We start from the raw sequence: 26,732 nt of genomic DNA, 5'->3' as shown, positions 1-26,732 counted from the left end.
GAGACCCCTGATGGGAGATAGGGGTGGTGAGAGGGGGCGGGCGCAAATGAAGATGCGCGCGACCAGGACCACCTCTTGCTGTCACCCGCCACGTCCCCAGCATCTGGACCGCGTCCCCCGGCCCGCCACGCGCGCACACACACACACACGCGCACACACACACGCTCACACTCACCCTGCGCGCAGACCCCGCCCGCGGCCCCGCCCCGGCCCCTGCGGGCGCCCCCTCTGGCGTTCCCGGGTGGCGGGAGGCTGCGGCTTCGGGCAGATTTGATTTTCCCGCAGCCCGGGTGCTCCGGAGCCGAAGCCCGAGCCGAGGAGGTGGCGCTCGCAGCCGCGTCCCAGCCCCGTCGCCGCCGGCGCCAAGACCCAGGGAGAGGCGGCGCAGCCCGGGCGCTCGGGCTCCGCGCTGCCGGCGCCCCGCCACCCCCGCCGCCAGCGCCCCATCCGGCGCCTCCCGCTCCTCACGCCCCTCTCCCTGTCTCCTGCATCCCCTCTACCTCTGCCCACAGACGCGCGTCCCTCTCCTGGTGCCCCTCTCCACGACTCCGCGTTTCCCTCCCGGTGCCCTCTCCCCGCGCCCCTCTCCCCGCGCCCCTCTCTGCCTTCCCCGCTGTGCCCCCGCTCCCTGGGCTCCTTGCCCTTCCCCACTGGGCCCCTAGCCTCCTCGCGGCGTCACCCGAGCCCCCTCCTCGATCCGCGGCCCCCGCTCCCTCCGCCCTCTTCCCTCTCTCACTTCCCACGCCCCCTCTTCGCGCTCCTCTCTCCTCCCCTTGCCGCCCAGCCCAGGCTCTGGAGTTGGGGGAGAGCCCAGGGCTCCAGTCGCTCCGGAGGAGGCGTGAATCGCGCAGGGATTGACTAATTTGGGGTGGGGGGTGCGGTGGGCGATGGAGCAGCCTGAGGACATGGCGTCGCTGAGCGAGTTCGACTCCTTGGCGGGCAGCATCCCGGCCACCAAGGTGGAGATCACCGTGTCCTGCAGGTGAGCCTCCCGCTGGCCGGGTCCCCTTGCCCCGGCCCTGGACGCAGAGCCCCGCGGCCCCTGCCGCTTCGATCCTAAACCTCCGCGCGCCCCCTTCCCAGAGTGTCCTGGTCTCCAGGACTGCGCCCCTGCCGATCTGCCAAGAGCCCCTGTCCTGTCCAGCTGTGGGTGGCGACGGCAGAATAGGAAGCCAGGCTGGGGTCATATCCCAGAAAGTTTGCGCTCCAGGCTGTTGCATCGAGGAGATATGAAGACACAGGAACAGGGGGTCCAGGCACCCAAGTGGGGAGAGGGAGTTGGTAAAAGGCTGTACTACGGTCTCTGCTCAGGCTCTCTCTGATCACCCCATCCCCAAATCACGAAGTGAGTGATTTGCCCCCATCCCTCCCAGGCTCGTCCACCCTCTCCCTTCTGTGCCCTCCTCTCTTCTCTCTTTGCCCCTTCTTTGCCCCAGCATCCTGATCCTCCCCTCACCAGTCTCCCCCACCCCACTGTCCTAGACTCTAGGATTTTAAAGCCTTCCTTCATCTCTATCAACAACGAAATCGACTCCTGGAAAAGGATCAGATTGACTTATTCATACTGAGGTGTGGATACATGATAACAACTTAAAGTGGCACCATTAAAAAAATAACTTGGGTCAAAAATCTTAAGCCAAAGGAATAGAACACTGATTGTGAAACTGTAGAGTCCAACAGAGGAGGAGGGGGAATATTTTTGTGGGCTACCACGCCCAAATCTTCACTCATGTCACACAGGGTTTGGGGGTAACTTCTCTGTCTAAGAGCTGGGTCGGCCCCAGGTTCTCCTAGCTAGGGGAAGGCTGCCCCTGGCAGTAAGAGGGTATGGGTGGCAAAGGGGGATTTTTCCCTAGTTCAGTCTCTCTGTGGCTGGCCTAGGATCATGTGCTGCCACTGAAGCATCACCCACTTTGAGGTTCCCCCACAGAGGCCATGCCCCCTGCCCCAGATCACCGACAGCATTTCTGGAGCCCTGGCTGTGCCCTTGTTCGAAATCACCCATCTCATCCTCTTCCAGGTTGCTCCTTGGTCAGACCCTCCATGAGAGGTAACCTTGTTGCCCCCCAGTCCTGTATTACTAAGTTGTGGCATTGATGAGGTGTAGGTAGGGCTGGAGAGTCTGGGCAGGGGCGTGAAGGAGGGAAGGACTCAGGGTGACTTTCTCTTGAAGACTTGGGGATAAGTGGCAGTGAAGGCTAGTCTGGTTGAACGTAGCTTCCCCCCTAAGCCAGGCCCTCTGGGGGCTCCTGTGATAGCTCCCAGGTCCCATACACCATGCCGTCAGGATCATCTCCCAACGCCATTTGCATCTTGTCATTACTCTGCTGGGAGATTCCTGATGGCCCATTAGCTCCAGTCTCACCTCCTCAGCCATCAAAAGCAGCACGGCCTCCCCACCCTTCTCCTGCGCGCACATCCCTGCGCCTGGCATTCCCTCCCAGCCTTCAATCATGCCTGTCATCTTCAGTTGTCTTGGGATCCTTCCCACCTCCAAGCCTCTAAACAGCCCATTCCCCATCCAGATTTCACTCCTCCTTTATCTCCCCAAGTTCATGATCCCCCCCCTCCTGAAAAGCCTGGCCTCACGCTCCCCACTTTCAGGCATCCTCTCACCCATGAGACACACAGCTCAAATCATTGTCTTCTGTGTCCCGTGGGCCCTAGGTACTCAGCCTGGGCCACAGGGTCACTCACATACTGAGGATGAAACCTCTTGAGATGTCTCAGGTGTGCAGACGTCATCCCTCCCCTCTCAAAGCAACTGTGTAAGCATTTGAGGGCAGGGATTCCCACCCTGAGTCAGACCCATGCACCCTCTACTCCAGTGGAGAGGAAAGGAGATGGAGGGCAGGTAGTGTGGCTTTGGAGTCAGATACCTTGAAACAGAATCTCTGCTTCACCACTTGGGGCAAACTTTAAGCCTCAGTTTCCCCCACCTGTCAGGTACAAACAATAAGCAGCATGTACTCATGGAGAAACCTTGTTCACCAAGGTAGCTCATGTGCTTAGAGCAGTGCCTGGCACTTGCCAAATACTGTTGGAGGAATTAACTTGCAGGAGTGGAGGAGCATGAAGCACCTAGCAAGCTACTTTGCACTTGCTTGGCACACAGTAGGTGCTCAATAAGTAGCTACAATGATCACCGGAAGGCGGTAGCACCTGGCCCCTCCTGTTTGCTTTCTGGAAGTAAAGATGTCCAAAGGACTCAAACCTCTTGCATAAGAGGCCTTCCTGGGGGATGTGGTTCTGGGGCTGACCCTGGGTCAATTCCCTTTTGGGGGACATGATCCATGAGCTGAGGAAGGCCCTGACCTGGGGCCTGCTCATGTTCTCCAAAAAGCCAGAGGTGGGGGGAAGTGGGTTTTGGTGGGGAGGGATGAGGAGGGAGCAGTCACTTAGAACAGAGGGGAGGTGAGAAAACTGTCTGGGTGGCCTTGAAATTGTAGATGCATCTCTCTGCCTCAGCCAGGCCCAACTATTCAGGTTCTAGAACAGAGAGAAAGGAGGAGGAGGAAAAGGAGGAGGAGAGGAGCACAGGGAGGAGGGAGAAATGCAGAGAGTGGCTTTCTCCAGCATATTCTTCACTCCATGGTCACCAGTTAAAGTCAAGTCCCTCCCCCCTGCACCCTGTGGTCAGCGCTCTCAGGGCTCCAGAACAGGAGGCTCTGGGGAGGCTCTGCCCTGGGCATCTGAGTGACACCTGCTGGTGAGCCCAGAACAGTAGGGCAGGCAGAGGGGCTGGCAGGTGAGAACTCCAGAGGGTTTCAGGATGGGCAGCTGGGGTAGAGGGGCCAATGTTTCAGGGAAGATTATGAGTTGCCACCTCTGGCTCCCAGGAACACTTGTTTCCACTTGCCTTCCTCCTCATGAGGGGGCCTACCACTCCCCTACCACAGAGGCTTCTTCTGCTCTGTGCCTAGGGGAGGATCCTGCACCTGCTGTGCCCATCCTAGGGCTCAGCTAGCTAAGCAAAGCTGCCTGGCACAGGCGCACTTCTGAGTCAGAGCACAGGGCCACCACGGGGCCAAGTCTCCACTGAAGGCAAATGACACTGGGGATGGACAGTTTCAGGCCCCTGCTTCAGGTAGAGTATACTATACTCCCAAACAATTATTTTTACTGACTGTGGTAAACTCAGGGCCCAAGATTAGAAAGCCTTTGGTTATTTGGCACAACGGTTATGAATGTGAGCCCTGGAATCTGTCTCCTTGGTTTCAAATCCCAGCTCTCTTCCTATGACCTTGGGTAAGCTACTAAGCTGTCTATGCCTCAGTTTCCCCATCTGTAAAGAAAGCATAATGATCCTTATCAGTTATGAGGCTTAAATGAATTAATCCATGAATAGCAACTGATGTTGTTGCTTATTTGATACCCGGAAGTTAATAAAAATTTGCCTCTATAGCTGGCTCCCAGGGTCTGTGTGTGTCCTGGAGATCTGATCAATCTAGAGATTCTTTTTTTTTTTTTGAGACGGCGTTTTTGCTCTGTTGCCCAGGCTGGAGTGCTGGAGTGCAAAGGCTCAATCTCAGCTCACTGCAACCTCCGCTTTCTGGGTTCAAGTGATTCTCCTACCTCAGTCTACTGAGTAACTGGAATTACAGGTGCCTGCCTCCACACAGGGCTAATTTTTGTATTTTTAGTAGAGACAAGGTTTCACCATGTTGGCCAGGCTGGTCTCGAACTCTTGACCTCAGGTGATCCACCAGCCTTAGCCTCCCAAAGTGCTAGGATTACAGGCATCAGCCACTGTGCCCTGCCAATCTAGAGATTCTTAAGGGTTGTTTTGGGAGTGAGTAGGGCAGATGGTTTGTGGAACTAGATACCAGTAGACATCATAAAAAATGTGACTTTAAAGACCCTCCTCCCTTGAGCCAAGAGCTCTTCCTTCCTCTGATGGCCTGTTCTAGACCCTTCCTGACTGTGTGAGCCATCCTGCCGAGTCAATCAAAACTTACCTGTCCAACGTTCCATTCTCCAAAGGCGCCACTATTTTTCAGGTCTCCATGCAGGGATCTGGCCCAGCATGTTGGCTAGAAAGAATGATTTGCATTTTTTACATAACAAGAAACCTTTGCACTTGCGCAGGGTCCTGCTGGAGAAGCAATGCACAGTTCCACATGGTGGGTTCCCAAGACCCAGGGAAGACGGGGCGGGGCGAGTCTGGAAGCAGCCCATTGCTTAGCCCTGCTGGCTTCCCTCTCCCCACCAGCTGGGATGGGGCTGGTGGGCAGCTGTTGTTCTGCCCCAGAGATATTGTTTTCTGCTGTCTGTTCGGGTTGGCGTTTTGCTGCCCTGGAGCCAGAGAGGCAGCCCGGCTCAGGAGCTGTGCCCTGGGTCTCTCAGAAGGGGTGTGAACAGCTCTGAGCGCTTTCTTCTGACAGGCAGGGAGAGGGTGGTTTGGGGGAGGGAGGAGCCTGGGGGAGGGCGGCAGCTGTCAAAGCCAGTGCTAGGAAAAGAAGTCCATTTAACCATTGAATACACTAAGGTACTCAGGTCAGTGGAGCTAGGGGAATAATAACAGTGGCATTTACTGAGCGCCTACTGCATGCTAGGCACTTTACATCATATTAGGCTGAACCGTATGCAATTCCTACACTCAACTTTTTTTTTTTTTTTTTTTTTTTTTGAGATGGAGTCTCGTTCTGTCATCCAGGGTAGAGTACAGTGGCCCAATCTCGGCTCACTGCAACCTCTGACTACTGGGTTCAAGCGATTCTCCTGCCTCAGCCTCTTGAGTAGCTGAGATTACAGGCATGCACCATCAGGCCCGGCTGATTTTTGTATTTTTACTGGAGACGGGGTTTCACCATGTTGGTCAGGCTGGTCTCGAACTGCTGACCTCAGGTGATCGGCCCACCTCGGCCTTCCAAATTGCCGGGATTGCAGGCATGAGCTACTGCTCCCAGCCCATCTGTTTTTAACCTATTCAAATAAATAATACAACTTGTTTTTTTTTTCTTTCCTTCCTTCCTTCCTCCCTCCCTCCCTCCCTTCCTTCCTTTTTTTTGAGATACAGTCTCTGTTGCCCAAGCTGGAATGCAGTGGTAGAGTCATAGCTCAATGCAGCCTCCAACTCCTGGGCTCAAGCGATCCTCCTGCCTTAGCCTCCTGAGTTGCCAGGACTACAGGCGCCCACACACCACCACATCTAGCTAATTTTTAAATTTTTTTTTATTTTTTTTTTGTTCGTTTGTTTTGTAGAGGTGAGGTCATACTCGGTTGCCCAGGCTGATTGGCTGATCTCAAACTCCTAGTCTGAAGCAGTCCTCCAGCCTGTGCCTCTCAAAGTGCAGGGATTAGGTGTGAGCCACTGCACCTGGCCTCACATAATACTTTTATATATTTCAAACTAAGGTTATTATATTAGTTCTCAATTGCTATGTGACAAATTACCACAAACTTAGTGGCTTTGAACTACAGCCATTTCTCATTTCCTAGTTTCTGTAGGTTAGAAGTCCAGGCATGACATAAAGTGGCTTTTCTGCTCAGGGTCTCACTAGGCTGGAATCAAGGTATTGGCAGGGCTGTGTTCTTATCCAAGGCTCTGAGTCTTCCTCCAAGCTCACTGGTGGGTGGCAGAATTCAATTTCTTGCAGCAGATAGATTAAAGTTCTGTTTTCTTCCTGGTTATTGGACCAGAGTGACTCTCAGCTCCTAGAGTCTGCTCCCAGGCCCTTGCCACATGGCCCCCTCACAGCATGGCAGCTCACTTCTTCAAGGCCAGCAGGAGAATCTCTCCTAATCTGCTATGACAGAGTCTTATGTAAAGTAACTGTAATCACAAGAGTGAATATCTGATCGCCTTTGTTATACATCATAACCCAATCGCATGAGTGACTAACCTATCATATTCCCAGGTCCCGCCCACTCTCAAAGGGAGGGGATTATACAGACGCGTGTGCCAGGAGACTGGAATCTTGGAGGCCATCTTATATTTCTGCCAATCACAATTGCTACGTCTTTTAAACTAGGATAGATAGATAGTAGTATTTTCTCTTTTTGCTGATTAGGAAATTGAGGCTCAGAGAGGTTAAGGGACTTGCCCAAGGTTACACAGTGAGTACACTTTGGAAAGAGGGATCCAACTCCTATTCCCTCAGACTTCAAGACCTTGAGGGCTTCTTGAGATTGGAGGTTGGGTTCTCCAGGAGGATGGTGGTGGAGGCCTGAGTACCAACTATGGTAGGTGTGACCAAAAGGTAGGCAGTCTCTCCCCAGGGATGGGAGAGGCCTTCCTTGCTAACAGATGCCTGTGGTTCTGAGCAGCAAACCCAGAACTGGAGGGATCCTTGGGGGGGGCAGAAACCAGAAAGAGTCACAGGATGGAAGCCAGCCTTCGATGCCATCCAGACCACACGGTAGTAGTTTACCATCCCTCCTTTCCCAGCTCACAGTTCACCCTGTTTAGACTCAAGGCAATCACTCGAGATGTTCTGCCCTTGGGAAGAAAGGGTAGGGAGAAGGCTGGGGAATTAGACTGGAAAGCTCTGGGGCAGAGAGGAGTCAGGCTTGGGTAGGAATGATTCAGCTGTAGGTAACAGAAAATCTGACTGATGGTGGCTTAAACCTGAAATGCATTTATTTTTCTCAGATCACAATGAATCTGGAGGTAGGTTATATCAGGGCTACTTTGTCAGCTCACTTTATCATCAAGGACCCAGTCGTCTTTGTATTTTGCTATCATCTTAGCAGTAGGCCTCGTTGTTACAAAATGGCTGCCTCTGCTTCAGGCATCACAACTGCATCCAAAGACAGGAAGCTAGGCATGAGGCCAGAGTCCTCTCTCTGAAAAGTTCTTTTTACCGGGAAAGTACAATCCTTTCCAAAGTCTCTCAGCAAACTTTCCTTTCTATTTCAGGGGTCAAAGCTGGGTCTCATGTGCACTCCTAGACTAGGGACAGGGGCCATCTTCCCGGATTTCAGGGAGTCGTCATCAGATCTAAACAATGTGGATTCTGTCAGCAGGAAGAGAGTGGGCAATGTTTGCTGGATGGGCAAACGTGGCATCTATGGGGCCATTTGGAAAGTAAGGAGGCTTTCCAAGAGCCTAGAATTTGCATCTCTGAGGCCTGCTCCTCAGATTTTCCTACAGTCAATGGACAGTGGACAGTGTTAGGTGACTGATTCTCCAAGCACAACTTGACTGAACCCATGACTGCCTTTCTTTCTGCCTGTTTGCCAGCCAAGAAAAAAAAGATTTGTGATTTCAAATCTTTGTGAGGTTCCCTAAGGTCTCTTCTGCTGGCCTCACACAGACCTCACAGTAACAACAGGACAGCTTTATACCTTTGGGTATGGAAGAATCCTGGCCAGGACACTGAAAGTCAGTGCCACTCCTGGCTTATCTTCTCTGGGATCCTGGCCAGATTGCTTAAGTTCTCCAATCTCAGTTTCTCCATTTGTAAACTGGTGGAAAATACTGGTCCTGTCCACATCCTCTGTCTTCATGTTCTGAAGACTAAAGAGATTAAGTCTGTGACATTCTATATAAACTGCAATGTGCTAAATCAGTTTAATCATGGTAATAGGTACCAATAACTGAACACTACTGACACATTCATTTATTTGATAATTGATATTGATCTTCATTTGCTATTGAGAGGCCTTTTTTTTTTTTTTTTTTTTGAGATGGAGTCTCACTCTGTCACCCAGCCTGGAGTGCAGTGGCGTGATCTCTGCTCACTGCAGCCTCCACCTCCCTGGCCAACATGGTGAAACCCCGTTTCTATTAAAAATACAAAAATTAGCCAGGTGTGGTGGCGGGCGCCTGTAATCCCAGCTACTCGAGAAGCTGAGGCAGGTGAATTGCTTGAACCTGGGAGGCGGAGGTTGAAGTGAGCTGATATTGCACCACTGCACTCCAGCCTGGGTGACAGCAAGACTCTGTCTCAAAATAAAAAATAAAAAGAGTTCAGGTGCGGTGGCTGTAGCCTGTAATCCCAGCACTTTGAGAGGCCAAGATGGGCGGATCACTTGAGGTCAGGAGTTCAAGACCAGTCTGGCCAACATGGTGAAACCCCATCTCTACTGAAAATACAAAAATTAGCCGGGTGTGGTGGTATGTGCCTGTAATCCCAGCTACTCTGGAGGCTGAGGCAGGAGAATAGCTTGAACCCGGGAGGCGGAGGTTGCAGTGAGCTGAGATTGCACCACTGCACTCCAGCCTGGGCAACAGAGTGGGATTCCATCTCAAAAAAATTAAAAAAAGATAAATAAAATAAAAAGAATTCTGGTCATCGTGAAGAGAAGGGACTGGTGAAGGGTAGAGAGAGGCAGGCATGGAAGCACATTGCTAGGCAGAAGACTACTGAGGCCTCCAAGTGAGAGATGATACTGATGGTGGCATGGGGAGGAGTGGACAGATTTGGGATCTATTTTGAACTAGAAACATTTAAAACTTGCTGATGGGACAGGAGGGGGAATAAGGGAAAGAGAGGAATTGAGTGTGCTTCCTACGTTTCTGTTTGAAGCTGTTGACTTTACAGCAACTCCACAGGCAGGTATGTGACCCCATGCCCAGATAAGAAAACTGAGAGGAAGTACCTTGTCAGGGCCACATGTCGCCATGTGGGGACTCCAGCTCAGATACATCTGAGGCCAGAGCTCCTGCTCTTTTCCCTTGGCCATGTAGTGTGAGAGGGACAATTATTAAAATAATTAATAACAATAAAAATGCAAATTGTCCCAGGAAGGAGAGCTCTTTAAGCCATGTGAAAATTGCTTTTTAGACCTTGGTGAGGTTGCTTGGCAGGGAAACAGAGCACGCGGGTGAGAACGGGATCTGAAAGGGGAGATGGGTAGGTGCCAGGGGCTAGGTGCCAAGGCTTCTCTCCTCCCAGCTCCCGCCCTGCTTTCCTTGGATTACTTCTGCCTTTTAGGTCTGGGAGCCGGGCAGGAGGACATGGGAAACCCTCCAATTCTCCTCTTCAGTCGTTTGTTTGGGAGCAGCTCCGAGAGGCTGAGGATGGGAAGCAGGACAGTGAGGATAAGATGGAGAATTGCTGGCCCAGATGGGGCTCTGGGAGTCCTTGGCTTTGGTAGTGCAAGCACTCCCCAGGGCACCTTTAAATGAGCTGGAGCTTCAGAGTTCAGAGTTCAAATTTCTGCATGCCTCTTGACAAGCCGGTGACATCAGGCACATCGCTCAGCCTCTGTGGCCTTGCCTATAGAATGGGAGCAAAGTCTACTTTCTGGCGTTGATATGGAGGGTAAATAGAGTGTCACAGGCTAAGTACATAACAAAGGACTTGGCACAGATTATATACTTGATGGGTGTCATCTCTCTCCCCCTCCATTTGCCAGATGCAAATGCATCTGCTCCATGCAGAAATGGGGTGATGCTGGTCAGTACCTCAGGGGCCTCTGTGGGACCATCAGGATTCCTGTTGGGTTTTTTTGTTTATTATTTTTTTTTCCAATTCCTACACTCAACTTTTTTTTTTTTTTGAGATGGAGCCACAGTCTGTCACCCAGGCTGGAATGCAGTGGCGTGATCTTGGCTCACTGCAACCTCTGCTTCCCAGGTTCAAGCGATTCTCCTGCCTCAGCCTCCCGAGTAGCTGGGACTACAGGTGTCTGCCACCATGCCTGGCTGATTTTTGTATTTTTAGGAGAGACAGGGTTTCACCATATTGGTCAGGCTGGTCTCGAACTCCTGACCTCAAGTGATCCACCCACCTCGGCCTCCCAAAGTGCTGGGATTACAGGTGTGAGCCACCGTGCCCAGCCTTCTGTTTCTTTTATTTATGTATTTATTTATTTTTGAGACAGGGTCTTCCTCTGTCACCCAGGTTGGAGTGCAGTGGTGTGATCACGGCTCACTGCAGCCTTGACCTCCTGGGCTCAAGAGATCCTCCCACCCCAACCTCTTGAGTAGCTGGGACTACAGATACACACCACCACACCCGGCTAATTTTGTTTATTTTTTGTAGAGACAGGGTCTCCGTATATTGCCCACGCTGGTCTCAAACTCCTGGCCTCAAGTGATCCTCCTGCCTCAGCCTCCCAAAGTGTTGGGATTATAGGCGTGAGCCACCAAGCCCAGCCAGGATTCCCGTTTCTACCTGACCTTGGCTCTCCTGTCCCCACTCTCTCCTCAAGGAAGGCTGTGCAACCAGTCAGCCGTGGTGGGCAAGGGTAGTAGGGCTTGGGTCCTGCTAAAGCCAAGCTTTAGGGAGAAGAGAGGGGAGAATATGGAGCATTCTTAGGTGCCATCTTCATTCTCCACAGGCCTTTGTTGAGCACTTATTGTATGCCAGGCACTGCATTGCAACTTACTATGTGAGTTTAATCTCACAAAACTCCTGGGAGGGTGGGACTGTTATTAGCCCTTCTTTACAAATGGGAATAATGATGCACAGAGAAGCTAAATGACATGCCAGAGGTCATATAGCAAGTAAGGGACAGAGTTGGGTGATGGATCCAGAGATGAAGCTTGAAGTCTACGCTCTCAATGCCCCCACTTTTCACCCCCAAGTTTGGACGGATGCTTAGGGTGAGTTGTTGGGAAGAAGATACACCATCTTTTCTTGACCTTTTTAGACTCATGAATGTCTTCGGGTAGCTAATGAAAGCTCTCCAGAAGAATGTATCCATATATGTGGTATCCATATATACCAATATGCCATACTTTGCCTATTGGGGGCCCATGACCTCCATTATGGGTCCTGCCCCAGGAAAATGTTTCTTTCTATGCTGCAGCCAAAGCCTTTGCTCAGTGCATTGACGCAGCACTTCTGGGCTTTGTTTAGAGACAACCAGGGATGCGTGATGGTCAGTTCACCGAGCATCTCAGCTCAAGAGCAAATATGTCCCCTTTCTGGCTGAGGATTCCCTGAGGCAGAGGCTATGTCTCCTGGTCAGACTGGGCTCCCTGAGTGCAGGGTTGTGTCTCCCTCTCGGATGGTACACCCCAGCCTCTACCCATACCTTTCTTTTTTTTTTTTTTTTGGTTTGTTGTTGTTGTTTTAGAGATGGAATCTCACTGTGTTGCCGAGGCTAGTCTCGAACTCCTGAGCTCAAGTGATCCTCCCTCCTTGGCGTCCCGAGTAGCTAAGACTACATGTGCCCAACTTCTTTCTTAAGCTCCCCCAGATGGGAGGTGTTACCCTGTGGCCCCTCCTTTAGCACCTGCCAAGGGCTCTCATTTTGCCCTTCCAGTGCTTTCTGTCCTTGCTGGGGCCTTGGAGACTTCTGACCTCACAGCCCAATGAATGACCATTTTCTCACTGCCACTGAATTGGAAATGATTCCGCAAGGGAAAGCAGGGAGGAAAGGGGCTCTTGGCTCTGCTTCCTGGCCTTGATTTAAGGAACAAAAGAAGCCAAGCTCCAGGCTGCTGTGCAGAGAGCGGAAGGGTTGTATGCTCTTTTAGAAAAAAAAAAAAAAATACGTTTTTCCTGCTAAAAAAAAATTTCTCTTTGTGCTCTCCAAAGAAAGAAAGTGGAGAAAAAGTACTTGTGGTCTGGTCTTGTCTGTGCCCTGGTGTCTCGGGCCCTTCTTCAGGGCGGAAGACCCGGTTTCCTCCCCCAGGCTTTTGGCTGTGTGCTTGTGGGCAAGTGACTCACTGCCCCGGGCCTGGAAGTCCTCAGTGGATCAGGGTGAGGATCAGTGGGGAAGGCGCTTTACCTCGAAGAAACTTCTGGTGCTACACGTGTGTGTGTTGTTGTCTGTGACTTTGCAGCGGGGGAAACTGAGGCCCTAAGAGACGGTGTCTCAACATGTGGTATTTGGACGGCTGCCATCAGAGGCATAATAGGGGGATATCTGGCAGCCACTTGTGTAAACATGGCTTCTGGAGCCCTGCTTCAGATCTACACAGCCAGACTTGGAACAGAGCCCAAGGAACTGCCATTTTATACCCGGGGGCAGGGGTGAGCCCCAGAAGTGCGAGGTCCATTGTTCACGGGGTGAAGCCACCCATCCAAAGCCGAGACAGGAGGTTAAGCAGGCCCTGAGGGTTCTGTCTGGACAGGCAGTTAGGGAGAGGGATGGATGGAGGCAAGTGTGGACGAGGTGTGGGATCAGAGAGGGTGTAGGGCGCAGGGACCTAGGCGAGAGGCAGAAGGTCCTCAAGGCTGAGAGTGGGGAATGGAACGGAGGCTGAAGAGGGGCTGAGCTGGGGAAGGGACTCAGCAGGGAGCCCTGGGAGTGTGTTGGGGGCGGGCTTCTTCCTTGGACCTGTGAGGGTGGAGATTGCTTGTGCTGCGCTTGTCAACAGGTGTGCCTGAGCATCCACCGGGAGAGTGACGGCTCTACTCAGCACCGGGCCAACGACAGCTGACCTGTCTGACAAGGCTGACGAGGTCCCAGGTGCTCCACATATCGAATCTCCACAGCAGCCCTGAACTATTTTTACTGTGCCCCACCCCCCACTTTACAGATGGGGAAACTGAGGCACAAGGCGAGCAAACCCAGCTTGTCTGACTGCAGAGCCCATGCACTTAACTACTACATGCCACAGCTGAGAGGAAGTGCAAGGGGCCGTCCCTGAGCTTGACCGTGTGCCACCCAGGTGGGGAGATACGGGCTTCGCTCACCCATCTGGCCATTCTTTTTGGTCGTCCTTCATCCATCCAGCTTGCCAGGCCACTACTCTGACTCAGGTGCTAGGCTGGCCTGTGGCAGGGCGGGAAACCCTGCCATGGAGGCATGCACAGCCAGTGTGAGAGACAGATACACCCATGATTTTGCAACCGATTGTGTACAGAGTATGTAATGGGGTCCTACGAGTCAGAGGGCTGCACACTCCAGGCCAGAGAGAGCTCAGGGGAGAGGAGAGGAAGTAGCGGTCCATCAGTGTCCAGGAAAGGCAAAACTGAGGAAGGACAGGAATAGTCTGGAAGGATGGCAAGAATAATTTCAGCAGAGTGGAGAAGAGAGGGTTTGCTTTATCCTGGGGTGCTGGTTGCCAGGGTGACCCATGTCCCAGGATTCGGTGAGGGTCTTGACGTCACCAGGCAAGGAGCCAGGTGGCTAGATTCTGTTTCTTAGTCTAGCTGTGTGCCTCTAGCCCAGCTGGGAAGTGGGCAGGACCAGGGAAAGCCCCATCTACTTGTCTTTGAGGATAAGACCTCCCCCTCCCACCGCCCATAACGCACGCGCATGCACACACACAAACACACACACGTATCTAGGCTGATATCCAGGGCCTCACTCTCTTTCTCCCTAGCCTGGATATGACCAGATCCGAGTTCTAGAGCCACACTTGGAGGAGACCCAGACCTTGGAGGAGTTAAGCGTTGTCCTTCCGAGTCTCACAGTCCTGATTTGTAAAGGAGTTGGGAAAGGTGACCTCTGAGGTCCTCTCCAGCTTGAACATTCGAGGATTTTATGTCATTGCTGAATTTTATTATAGAATTCAAAGATAAACCTAAAGCGCTTGCTTTAGTAGAGAAGTCCCCCTCCTCCTTATCACTTTCAGCTCCTCACTGTGCCTCAGGTTCCACCACTGTAGAGTCACCTTTGGTCTCAAGGCATTTGTCCTTTGTTTAAATCAAGATAGACACCCCTACCCCCAAACTTAGCACACTTCAGGATGAGAATGTCGGCCCAGGGAAGTCAGCCCGCCTCGGTGTGAATGACTGTATGTAGAAGTGGTGTCTCATGTGTAGCCCCTGCTGCCTACTTCTCAGAGATGCCTTGTTTATCGTTCATCTGATGCTCTCTGTGGAGGGCTGGGAGGTTTATCAGATGGTTTCCGAAGTGACAGCTGACTGGGAGCAGGTCTGGTCTGGTGGAGGGGCCGGTGGGGGCCAGGAGAGAGGTGGTTGCCTGTGGGGTCAGGGAGGCCCAGCTGGGGGCGGCTGCCTTTGGGGAGTGGCCCCTGGATGTAGAGACTGGAGTTGGAGAGGGGTGAGAGTTCTCCAGGGACTGGTTTCCTGAAGCTGTTTGGGAATTCCTCTCTTGGGGGCATCTCTAGGAATCTGCTCAGGGACTGGAGCTGGGGGTATTAATGAATGCAATCTGGGGCTTCCCCAGGCACCAGAGGATGCCATGTGTAGGCCTCAGGCTGCTGTTGCATTTGTCCATCTGTTGATTGATCTTTGGCTCCCACCTTAGGGCGTGGGGCATGAGTGGTAGGGTTGATTATGGGGTCAAGTTGCCCGACAGGCTGTCACTGCTGAGGGCTTTGGTGACAGTGACTCAGGGTAAGGCCTCCTTCTAGACTTTTCTGTCTCTACCACTGCTTGCTGTGGGCCACGGTCGCCCTTTGCCTCTCCCTGGTCTTTCATGTCCCCATCATGGAGGAGAAAGAGGAACAGATCCTCCTCAGGGCCTCATCTAGCTCTGACATTTGTTTGTTTTGTTTTGTTGTTGTTGCCGCTGCTGTTGTTTTGAAAAAGGCTGGAGTGCAGTGGTGCGATCTCAGCTCACTGCAACCTCCACCTCCCTGGTTCAAGTGATCCTCCTGCCTCAGGCTCCTGAGTAGTTGGGATTACAGGCGCATACCACCATGCCGGGCTAATTTTTGTATTTTTAGTAGAGATGGGTTTCACCATGTTGGCCAGGCTGGTCTCGAACTCCTGACCTCAAGTGATCCACATGCCTCAGCCTCCCAAAGTGCTGGGAATACAGGCGTGAGCAGTCACACCCGGCCTAGCTCTGATATTTGAAGTTGGCTTTCAGGAAGCAACACAGACCAGTGTTGACTGTTTCTTTTCTCCAGAAAAGCAGTTCAAGGGGCAGAGGCACCTGTGGGGGGTTGTGGGAGTAGAGAAGAAAGGTGACAAGATCCCTTGGGGCCTCTGGAAGGGAGGCGGGACAAGGCTGAGATGGTTGGGAAAAGAACAAAGACTCGAGGGCAGTGTTGGCAGGAGTAGCTGCACAGGCAGGAAGGGCTTGTCTGGCAGCTTACAGGGGAAGCAGGGAAAGGAAGACCTGGTCAGCGTGGGATGTGTTCATGGATAGGTCTCCTGGCGGCCCCTGGGGCTCAGTCCCCTCTGGGACTTCGGAGAGACTGTAGAGCAGAGCTGTCTCCAGGGTGAGTGAAGAAGCTGAGCAGTCAGTCCTACAGCCCCTTCCTGTTGGTTGAGTGCTGCCTTTTGGGAGCATAAACTTTCTGGCCCTTGCAGACAGCCTGCCCAAGAAAGCCCGCAGGAGAGAAACAGACACAAGAGGAAACCATGGGTGTGTACAGGAACTGTGAGGGCTGAGGGGATCCAGGCAGGGCATCAACAGCCTTCAAGATTGATACTACCGTCTCGTTGTACTGATGAGGAAACAGGCTCAGAGAGGTTGAATGACTTCCCAGCCAGAGACTGCGTTTCCACTGGGCTGTCTTGCTTCCCGATGGCAGCAGGTCGCTGTGAAACGAGGGATACCAGATGTGCAGGATGTAGGCTGCCCATCCTCCCCTCCTCTCCCCTCCACTTCCACATCTGTAAGATGGGACAATACCTGCCTAGGATCAACCTTGCAGGGCAGCATGAGAATCGGGAGCTCATATTTGTAAAACAGCGCACTGCCTGACCCATCGCCGGGGCTCAGTAAATGGGAGCCTTTATTGCATGGAGGCAGGACAAGGTGAGCTTAGCACCTGTTGAAAGACCGTCCTGTCCCCAAATGTTGTGTCCATCATCTTGCTGCTGTGCCGTCCAGTCTGATTATCAGGGCCATGTGTTAGCCCTGGTCTTGACCACAGAAGGACCTTGTCCAAATTAGTCAGCTTCCCCTGGGAGGTGTAATTCATTAATCTATCAGCACAGATGAGACCATCGAATAAACTGGCTGTAAGTAGAGAAAATGGGAGAGTAGGTGGATATGTTTTGATTGCTTTATCTTATTTTTTTGAGAAGCAGAGAAGTGATTAAAGGAGAGCTTCTAGAAAGGGCTAAGACATTGGGCAGTTTCGGAAATCCCCCGATGGTGAGTGGCTGTGCGACACAGGGCACCAAGACCAGGGCACCTACCCGGAGTGCTTGTGGTGATGATAGGGGTGGGAGGTAGGGAGTTCTGCACACCTTAGGCAGGTGGGCTGAGGAACCTCCAGGGCCTGCCCAGTGCCTGGCTTTTAATGAAGCCTAATAAACGATTGTGGAACTGTTTTGCCTGAGGCCAGGCCAGAGGCAGCCTCTGGGTCTCAGTAACAGCCTGAATCCCCTGAGGTCGCCTCCTCTCAGCTAGCCGTGCTAACCCCTCCTCTCTCCCCCTCTTTCAGGAACCTCCTGGACAAAGACATGTTTTCCAAGTCCGACCCACGTAAGTCCTGCTCTGACAATAAGAACAGTAACAATAGCGACAAGGCTATGACTAATTACAGCGGCAATGCTTGAGCCCTTACTGAGCACTAACCATGTGCCGGGCGCGTTCAAAGTGTGTCAAGCCTGTTTAATGTTTCTCCCATAGTGTCTGAGAAAGATAATTGTGGAGATTTGACCCTTCCCAGCCTGCACGCTTGTGAAGCCTCAACACAACAGAGCAGGTTGGGAGGGGTTGGAGGTCTGGGGCCACAGGGTCCCAGAGAAACCAGTACGCCTAAGAGCTCCAGTTGGCTGTGACCTGGTGGGATGAGCACTGATTTTGGAGTCCAGGTTCTAGCCTTGAGCAGTGCCACCCAAGCGTGTGACCTGGATGGGTCTTTGGCCTCCTCTGAGCCTGTTTTCCCATTTGTAAAGTGGGGCTGATGATAATCAGAGGCCTCATGAAACTGCTCTGGGCTGTAAAGGAGCAATGAGGATTTCTGATGCTCTCCCCCACCACAGCTCTGCTTGTCGTCCATCACACCCACCTGTCTACCTGCCTCACACTTCAGACCCTTGCTGTAGCCTAGAAGGCAATGGCGCCAACCCTCCTCCTAAAGGTTGCCCCTTCCAGGCACACCTAGTCTCCCTTCTCCAATGCAACCCCTCTGAATCGGTGCATCTACAACCCTGTCCAGGCCTGGGGGGCCAGATTCCTAGACTCACTCACCAAGATCTCAGCCACCCCAGGAGACACCCTCTACCCCTACCCAGATCCAACAGTGCTACCCAGGCTGGGTCTGCTGAGGTGCCTGCCCATCCAGGATCCTTTTCATCCGGGACCCCTCCTTCCTCTTGGCCTGAGGTATTAATCCATTGTTTCTCCTCCCCCCGCAGTGTGCGTCATGTATACCCAAGGGATGGAGAACAAGCAGTGGCGGGAGGTAGGTGCAGCTCCTTCCCACACCAGAAACACCAGCCTCTTCCTCTCTGTCTGTCTGTCTGTCTCTAATTCGGGAGCAATTTCCCTGACATGTTTCTAACTGCAGCATCTAAGCCCCGCTGAAGGCTAGTAAGGTGTGCAAAGCATGAAGTCCCATCCCTGTTGTTGCATGAACAGACTGAAGATGGAGGGGATGGTTCCTGCCCTCAGGCAGCCCCAGTCTGAGAGGAGACATAGCCCTGTCCTCAGGGAGCCCCAGTCCCAGGGAGACGAAGAAGGAGTCCGTGCCCGTTAAGACCTTGTCTGCTGGCTGGAGGCGTGAGTGCAGCTTCTAGCACCAGGCCTCATCCACAGCAAGTTTCCTTCCCATGGCTTCTGACTAAGGTGAGCGTGGCTTCAGTGAGGTGATTTCCCTGCTCAGAAAACTTTGTTGACTCCCTTCTGCATTGAATCAAGTCCCGGCTCCAAAACCCACCCTGGCTTCCAAAATCCACCCCAACCCAGGATGATGCCCTTTTCCAGCCTCATCTCATTTCCAGTCCCCTCCCCACCCCGACTCCATGTGCCTTTTGTCCCTTGTAACAGGGAGTAGGGAGAGAGGGCTGACTTGATGGGCCCACTCCAAGAATGGCAGGGACATTTGTGAAGTGAATGGGGTCTCCTAGATACCCTCACTCTATTCCTCACCCCGCGGCCAGAGGGATCTTGTTAAAACCCGGGTCAAATTCTGTCTCCTTTCTGCTCAGAGCCCTCCTGTGGCTCCCATCGTGCAAAAGCACCGTCCCTTCATGGCCTCCCAGTCCCCCCACCTTGTGACTTCCTTTCCCTGCTGACCTAATCTCCTGACGCTGGGCCCCTCCCCACCCCACTCCAGTCACACGGCCCACCCCCGCCTCAGGGCCTTTTCACCTGCTCTTCCTTTTTCCTGGAATGCTCTTTTCCCACATGGCTTAGTGGCCCTTCCATGCTTCCCTAAGGTTTTAACTCAGATGTCACCCTGTGGAGGCCTCCTCTGGCCACCCTATCTAACATTCCAACCTTCCAACACTTCTTATTCCCCTTACCTGGTTTTTATTTTCTCTGTATCACTTTTTCTCATCTCCCATACCCTGGTTTACTTTTTTTTTTCCTTGAGACAGTGTCTTCCTCTGTTGCCTGGGCTGGAGTGCAGTGGTGTGATCATGACTCACTGCAGCTTCAAACTCCTGGGCTCAAACGATCCTCCAGCCTCAGCTTCGGGTATTTAGGACTGCAGGCACATGCCACCAAGCCTGGCTAATTAAAAACAATTTTTTTTTCTTTTGTAGATATGAGGTCTCAGCATGTGTCCAGGCTGGTCTGGAACTCCTGGGCTCAAGCAATCCTCTTGCCTTTGCCTCCCAAACTGCTGGGATTACAGGCACATGCCACCCTGCCAGCCTACTTATTTATCTTGTTTGTCATGTGTCGGCTCCACAGGGCAGAGATTTTCATCTGCTTTATTCACTACTACATTCTGAGCACCTAGAACAGTCCAGCACACAGTAGGTGCTTAATACATGGTTGCTTAAAAAATGAATGGATTAGGAATTAGCCAGGTGTGGTGGTGCGTGCCTGTAGTCCCAGCTATTTGGGAGGCTGAGGCAGGAGAATTGCTTGAATCCAGGAGGCAGAGGTTGCAGTGAGCCGAGATCGCACCACTGCACTCCAGCCTGGGCGACAGAGCGAGACTCCATCTCAAAAAAAAAAAAAAAAAATGAATGGATTAGGAAAGGGAGCTGGGCCTACAGAGGCTGACAAGGCCGTGGTGGCTGTTGCCACATTGCTACCTCTGCCTCCTCGCCCCCTCACTGAGCCCTCACGGGAGAATGGTTTCAGGTGGAAAGAGGAAAGCGGGGAAGGGGAACTGGGTCAGGATGAGGGGTCCGGTCCTGGGAGCCGCTAGCTCCTGTTTGAACAACAAAAGGAGCGATCCCTCCTCTCTCTTGGAGAAGAGGGTCTGGCTGAGCAAGGACAAGGTTGAAGTCCAGGAGGTCAGGGGCCGAGGGAGGAATGTTGTTTTCTTCCATGGTGCGAGGTGGGATGTGCTTGCTGAGTGGCAGAGCTGAAGCTGGCTTGCAGGGGCCTTTATGGCTGCCTGAGCTGGCTGGAGATTGCGCGTGCTCCAGGTGATCAGAAGAGGCACCAGAATGGGGGGAGAGGGGATTTGCCTGAAGCTGTGGCCCTATTGGCCTTGGCAGCCTCATCCCATGCCCATCTCCACTGACTCCTGGGAGGGAGGCTGGTGGACTCCTGATAGAGACTCCGCCTGGGGTCTCCACTAAGAGAGGGGTAGGAGGCAGCTGTGAAGAACAGAAGGATGCAGGCTTGTCCCCAGGGTCCAAGGAAAGGGGAAGGGAGGGGGACAGTGCACAAAATGACCAATGACAAGAGCCTGAGGGTGAGGAGGCCTTCCCAGACTTAATAAAGACTTAATAAAGCCTGAAATCAAGTCTGAGTGACACTTCAGTAACCCAGGCTTTATTAATGAATTTCCCTTCTTCGTTGGTGGACTGGCCGGAACTGTCTCCCTCTGCCCCCAGTACCCAGACTTGGTGGGACCAAGAGGTTGAAGGGGGTGAATTTTATTCATGAAACATCTGGGAAGTTCATCTGTAAAACAAATAAAAAAAACAAAGAAAGAAAACATGTGGGGGCCAGGTGCAGTGGCTCACGCCTGTAATCCCAGCACTGTGGGAGGCGGAGGCGGGCAGATCACTTGAGGTCACGAGTTTGAGACTAGCCCGGACAACGTGGAGAAACCCCATCTCTACTAAAAACACAAAAATTAGCTGGGTGTGGCCCATGCCTGTAGTTCCAGCTACTTGGGAGGCTGAGGCAGGAGAATTGCTTGAACCCAGGAGGTAGAGGTTGCAGTGAGCTGAGATCGTGCCACTGCACTCCAGCTTGGTTGACGGAGCGAGACCCTGTCTCAGAAAAAACAAAAACAAAAACAAAAAAAATGTGGGAAATATTTCCACAGGGGCTGGGCTAAAGTTTACTATTCCACCCTGTCCAAGAGTCTATGCCAATTAAAGCATAAATCAGATTGCTAGGGAAACATTTAGCCTGCTTAAGTGAACTAATGACTTTTGAGGCCTTTTGGCTGTGCTTCATAAAAACCAGGAATGTGTTCATGTCCTCGTGATTCATGAAGGAAAGTCTGGAAGGGCTCTTCAGAAGGGCACTCTTTGGTGAGCCATTAATTACATTCTGTAATTGAGAGTTGTCTTCATTTGGTTGAGGGTTTCTGATTGTCCAAGTCACATCTTGTTACTACACCCACCGCAGGATGGAGTAGAGGGAAGACAGGTGGCCTTGGTGTGGAATACACCTGTGCTTGCTCCTGGCTCCAGCCCTTTCTGGAGGTGGGGCCTAGAGCAAGTTACTTAACCTCTCTGCACCTCAGTTTCCACATCTGGCGTCTGAGAGTAACTCCTATCTTATAGGCCTGCGGTGAGGGTGAAACGAGATGACGGAAGTAAAGTGCCTTGGTGCATGGTCAGTGCTTAGTAAATATTCATTATATGGCATCATCCAAAGTGTTTGGGGCCTTCCTGGTTGCTCTTCCCATCTCAGTTAATATTTGCAACAGGAAGCATTTATGAAGTGCCAGGCGCTGGGGAAAATAGGGAGATGGGTCAAAAGAACAGAGCATCACCAAATGTGTGAATTGGAACTAGATTTGCAGCCTGGGAGGGGAGATGCATGTGGATGAACAATCCTAACGGGAAACGACGAGAAGGGAAGTATGGATGGAAGAAAATGGGAGTTCAGGGGAGGGAAAGTCGCAGCCAGAAGGCCACATTCAACTAAGGCATTTTGACAGGTCATTTGGATTTTTTTAAATGGAATTTGAGCCCAAACACAAGCCATTTGCCTGGGGTGCATGATGTGGAACAGAGGAGATATGGGTTGGAAGGAACTTTCAGGATCATCTGGCTCAACCTCCTCATCCTACAGACGGGGGCAGGACTGGCCTGAGTCTGTGGAGGAGCTGAGTTGAGCTGGGTTTCAGGTTTCAGTGACGTGCGAAGACATAACCCAGGGGCCCAGTAGCATCCTGCACTGTTGAGGGATGTAATAAAGGGGTGGATGGGGTTCAAGGAAATCAATGAAAGATGGTGAGTCTCAAGGGTAGCAATAGGAGGGAGCCATTACTACTCCAGGCCTTGGGAGGAAGGGGAGTCCTGGTTTCTAGAACCCCAAGGGACTTCCAAACAGGACCAGGAGCCCCACTGGAGGGACAGAGTCAACTCAGGCAACCTCAGTCTCTTCCCGCCCTCCTATCTCCTGTTGGTGCCTCCCATTGGTGGAACCTCAGTAGGAGACCTAGGGCCAACAGATCATTGGGGCAGTCAACTTGGGTCAGTCTTCCTGGGCACAGAGCAGTGTGGGGAAAGGCTGGGAGTAGAAGCAGAGGGGCCAACGGGGGCTGTCCAGCACAGACAGAGGAGCATGGCTGGTAATCAGGATGTGAGGCTGGCAAGATACAGGAAGAGTCAATACAGGGAGTTCATGGATGTCAGGCTGAGGACAGCTGGAGTTGTAGAGTGAGAATGTCAGAACAGAAGGGTCCGTAGAGATCAAGGAGGCTGACCTCATTTATGAGAGGTGAGCAGGACCCGTGCCCAGACTCCAGGAGTGAAGATGGCAGAGCTCAGCCACGTGGGCCACCCCTAGGGCACATGCTGTTTCACAGAGCTTTATTTATTCATTTATTTTTGAGTAGAGTTTCACTCTTTTTGCCCGGGCTGGAGTGCAATGGCGTGATCTCGGCTCACTACAACCTCTGCCTCCCAGGTTCAAATGACATTCCTGTCTCAGCCTCCCGAGTAGCTGGGATTACAGGCATGCACCACCACGCCCAGCTAATTTTGTATTTTTAGTAGAGACAGGGTTTCACCATGTTGGCCAGGCTGGTCTTGAACTCCTGACTTCAGATGATCCATCCGCCTCAGCCTCCCAAAGTGCTGGGATTATAGGCGTGAGCCACTGCACCCGGCCTTCACACAGCTATTTCTGGAGAAAGGAAGATGCATCTAAACATACTGGGGATAGCCTAGCCGACATGGCAAGACCCCGTCCCTACTGAAAATCTAAAAATTAGACAGGCATGGTGACACACACCTGTGGTCCCAGCTACTTGGGAGGCTGAGGCAGGAGAATCGCTTGAACCCAGGAGACAGAGGTTGCAGTGATCCTAGATTGCACCACTGCTCTCCAGCCTGGGCAACAGAACGAGACCCTGTCTCGAAAGCAAACAAACAAACATACTGGGGATGGGAGAGGGGCTGTAATTCCTTGCTCGATTCTCTGTGCGACCCACAGAGGAAAGTATCAGGAATGGAGAATTAAAGAAAAATCCAGATTGTTTCTATGGAACTGCCTCTGGGATGGAAGACTGCCCTTGCAAGTAAACAGGAACCAGTTCCCGCCACTCCTCCGTCTAGTTCATTGCCCTTCAGGAACAAATCACCTCTCTGTTACCGAGAAATAATAATCTTGGCCGAGAAATAATAATCCTGTGATCAGGGGAAGTCCAGTGCAGGCACAGCACTTTCTCTGTACGTAGTAGGGTTTGCGTGAGGCTGCAGACGAGCCAACCCCGGGAGGGATGAAATCTGCCCTCGTGGCCCCTGGCTGCCGGCTTTCAGCTGGTTTTAACGATTTGGGTCATTTTATGCCTTCTGAGAAAGCTCCATCTTCCCAGCACCTAAATCTGTCACCACATTTCATGAAAATTGACTCAAGATGTAATTTTAGCCCAGAAAATCAAGCACTGTTTGCATCAAGTCCTGCCAGGGCCTTCTGCATGTCCAGTCAAATGCATTTGTCAGATGAGGGCTGAACTTGATGTCCAAAACCCTGGGTTTTCAGACCAGCTCTGATATGTACTGACTGTGTGACCTAGGTGAGTTATTTATCTTCTCAAGTCTCAGCTTACTAATCTATAAAATGGGGCTAAGAGACCTTCGTGGGTAGACTAACTAAGGCAGGATGGCCAGGTGGGAAGAGTCCCAGAAATGCTCCCACTGGGAAGAGGGACATGATAGGGAACCCCTCTAGGTTTCCCATTTGAAAAGTGGGTATGGAGATCCCTGCCCCTCCCTCACCAGGCAGCTGTCTTGGCTGAGGGCCTCTTGGAAAAGAAATGGGAATCACAGAATCTTAGGGTGTCCAGCAGATCGCCCCATACCACTGCAGTCATTGGCCCCAGCCACCACACCCACATGTCCCTGCCAAAGCACTCAGTCTCTTTTTTGAGGAGAATTAGCCTGTTAAACTTTTCACCAGCAGCTGAGATTGATGGTTTATCTCTGAATATTCTGAATGATCTTCCTCGGGGCAACTTGACATGTGTCTTCACATAACCTCTGTGAGCATGTGTTGGGCACTGTCTTAGTCTGTTCAGGTTGCTATAACAAAAATACCATAAACTGGGTAGCTTATAACCAACAGAAATTTATTTACACAGTTCTGGAGGCCAGGAAGTCCAATATCAAGGCACCAGCAAATTCAATGTCTGGTGAGGGCCAGTTCCATCTTGCTGTGTCCTCACATGGTGGGAGGGATGAACACACTCTAAGCCCATCCATGAGGGCTCTGCCCTCCTGAGCTAATCACCTCCCCAAAGCCTCACCTCTGAATACCATCACAATGAAATAAGAATTTCAACGTGAATTTCAGAGGGACACAAACATTCAGACTACAGCAGGCACCTACTATGTGCTGGGGGATGAATGCTGGGGGTGCAAAGGGGGACCAGATGCTGCCTACAACCAGAGGAGCTCACTTTCAACCCAGAGAGACGACATCAACAACAGTAATGATAATGGCAAACACATGACAGCAAGGTGCCAGACACTGTTCTGTTCTTTTTTTTTGAGACAGAGTCTTGCTATGTTGCCCAGGCTGGAGTACAATGGCACGATCACTGCTCGCTGCAAACTCCACCTCCCGGGTTCAAGTGATTCTCCTGCCTCAGCCTCCTGAGTAGCTGGGATTACAGGCGTGCACCACCACGCCTGACTAATTTTCTATTTTTAGTAGAGATGGGGTTGGTTTCAGGCTGGTCTTGAACTCCTGACCTCCAGTGATCCACCTGCCTTGGCCTCCCAAAGTGCTGGGAATACAGGCGTGAGCCACCGCACCTGGCCATAGACACTGTTCTAAGTACTTTACCTGCATTAACTCAATGAATCCTCACAACAGTCCTATGAAGGAGGTATTATTATTATTATTGGCCCCATTTGACAGAGGAGGAAACTGAGGCTTTTCATATCACTGTTTTCTATCCCTTTACCGACCTGAGCACCCTCCTGGACAGCATGTGTCCCCGCCATCCCCTTCTGCAGCCCAGAGCATCATGGGCTGGCTCCCTCCACACAGGGGCTTGCCTTAGATCATCACGCTCCTCCCTGCTGGCCTCTGCATTCTGTGTCTGCTTCTGAGGATTACACATCTAGCGACACTATCTAGTATGCCACTGATCTTTTGGCAGGTGTTTTTGACTTAATTCGTACTGAGTTTGGGGACTTCTGTGTCTTTCTCCATGAGTTGCTGTCCAAATAGCTTTGCCAATTTCCCTACCTCAGAGTTGGCAATGAGTTTTTGAACCTAAATCTGTGATTTCACATTTATTGCCATCATGTGTCGTTTGTTGGATTCAGTCCGTTGTTACAGTTTATGGAGACCATGTTGAATTACGATCGTGCATTCAGCATCTTGGTTATGCCTCTTGGTCCTGGGTCAGCTGTAGTCCTCACCGACACAGGTGACAAGGAATTGAATGGGATGGAGTACTGCGTTCCTCCACTAGAGATCTTTTCCCAGATTGACTTCAGTTTTTTAATTGACCTTTGGGGTAGGCCGTTCAGCCACCTATGTGCTATATTTTCCCATCTGGTCCCTAAAGACATCATGAATAACAGTCAAATGCATTTGTCAGATGAGGCCTGAACTTGATGTCCAAAACTCTGGGTTTTCATACCAGCTCTGATATTTACTAACTGTGTGACCTAGGTGAGTTATTTATCTTCTCAAGTCTCAGCTTACTAATCGATAAAAAGGGGCTAAGAGACCTTTGTGGGTAGACTAACTAAGGTAATGCTTGTGAGAATGCCTGGAAATATTAACCGCAATCTACCATTGACCTGGGCACTCCATCACAGTGGGAGAGGCCACCCTTGGAGATCCTGTGAACTAAGCCAAACTTGGTGGCACTGGAGCTGAGTCTTGAGTGGTGCCATGCATCATTCTGGGGGGCAGGGTGTTGCAGGTGGAGGGAACAGCAAGTGCAAAGACCCTGAGGTGGGAACAAGCTTACTGCATTTCAAGGACAAAAAGAAGGCTGGTGTAGTTTGAGTGGTGTGAACAATTAAGACAGTGGACAATACGGTCACAAAGGTCATCAGGTTCAGATCCTGTAGGGCTTCAGAGGCCATATAAAGAGTTCCGATACTGATCTAAGTGTGATGCTAAGCTACTTGAGGGTTTTATTTTGTTTTGTTTGAGATGGCGTCTTGCTCCATTGCCCAGGCTGGAGTGCAATGGCTCGATCTCAGCTCACTGAAACCTCTGCCTCC

General features: G+C 51.8%; 1 protein-coding gene across 7 annotated transcripts in view; it reads left to right on the top strand.

Moving 5' to 3' along the window:
* The first annotated feature begins 265 nt into the window (after window positions 1-265).
* The window catches only part of CPNE5 (copine 5), a 99,444-nt gene continuing 72,977 nt past the window's right edge, over window positions 266-26,732 (top strand). For 2 of the 7 annotated variants that reach the window (XM_019029480.4, XM_055390305.2), the window contains exons 1-3: window positions 266-982; window positions 17,162-17,202; window positions 18,081-18,127. In XM_019029480.4, the coding sequence (XP_018885025.1) occupies window positions 888-982; window positions 17,162-17,202; window positions 18,081-18,127 (183 nt within the window). In that variant the 5' untranslated portion in view covers window positions 266-887. The remainder of the gene's footprint in view (window positions 983-17,161; window positions 17,203-18,080; window positions 18,128-26,732) is intronic. The other 5 variants (XM_055390306.2, XM_055390307.2, XM_055390309.2 and 2 more) reach the window with 5 other exon arrangements.

The sequence above is a fragment of the Gorilla gorilla genome, chromosome 5 (genome assembly GCF_029281585.2).
Source record: "Gorilla gorilla gorilla isolate KB3781 chromosome 5, NHGRI_mGorGor1-v2.1_pri, whole genome shotgun sequence".
Taxonomy (NCBI): Eukaryota; Metazoa; Chordata; class Mammalia; order Primates; family Hominidae; genus Gorilla; species Gorilla gorilla.
This window is presented reverse-complemented; position numbering and strand designations above follow the sequence as displayed.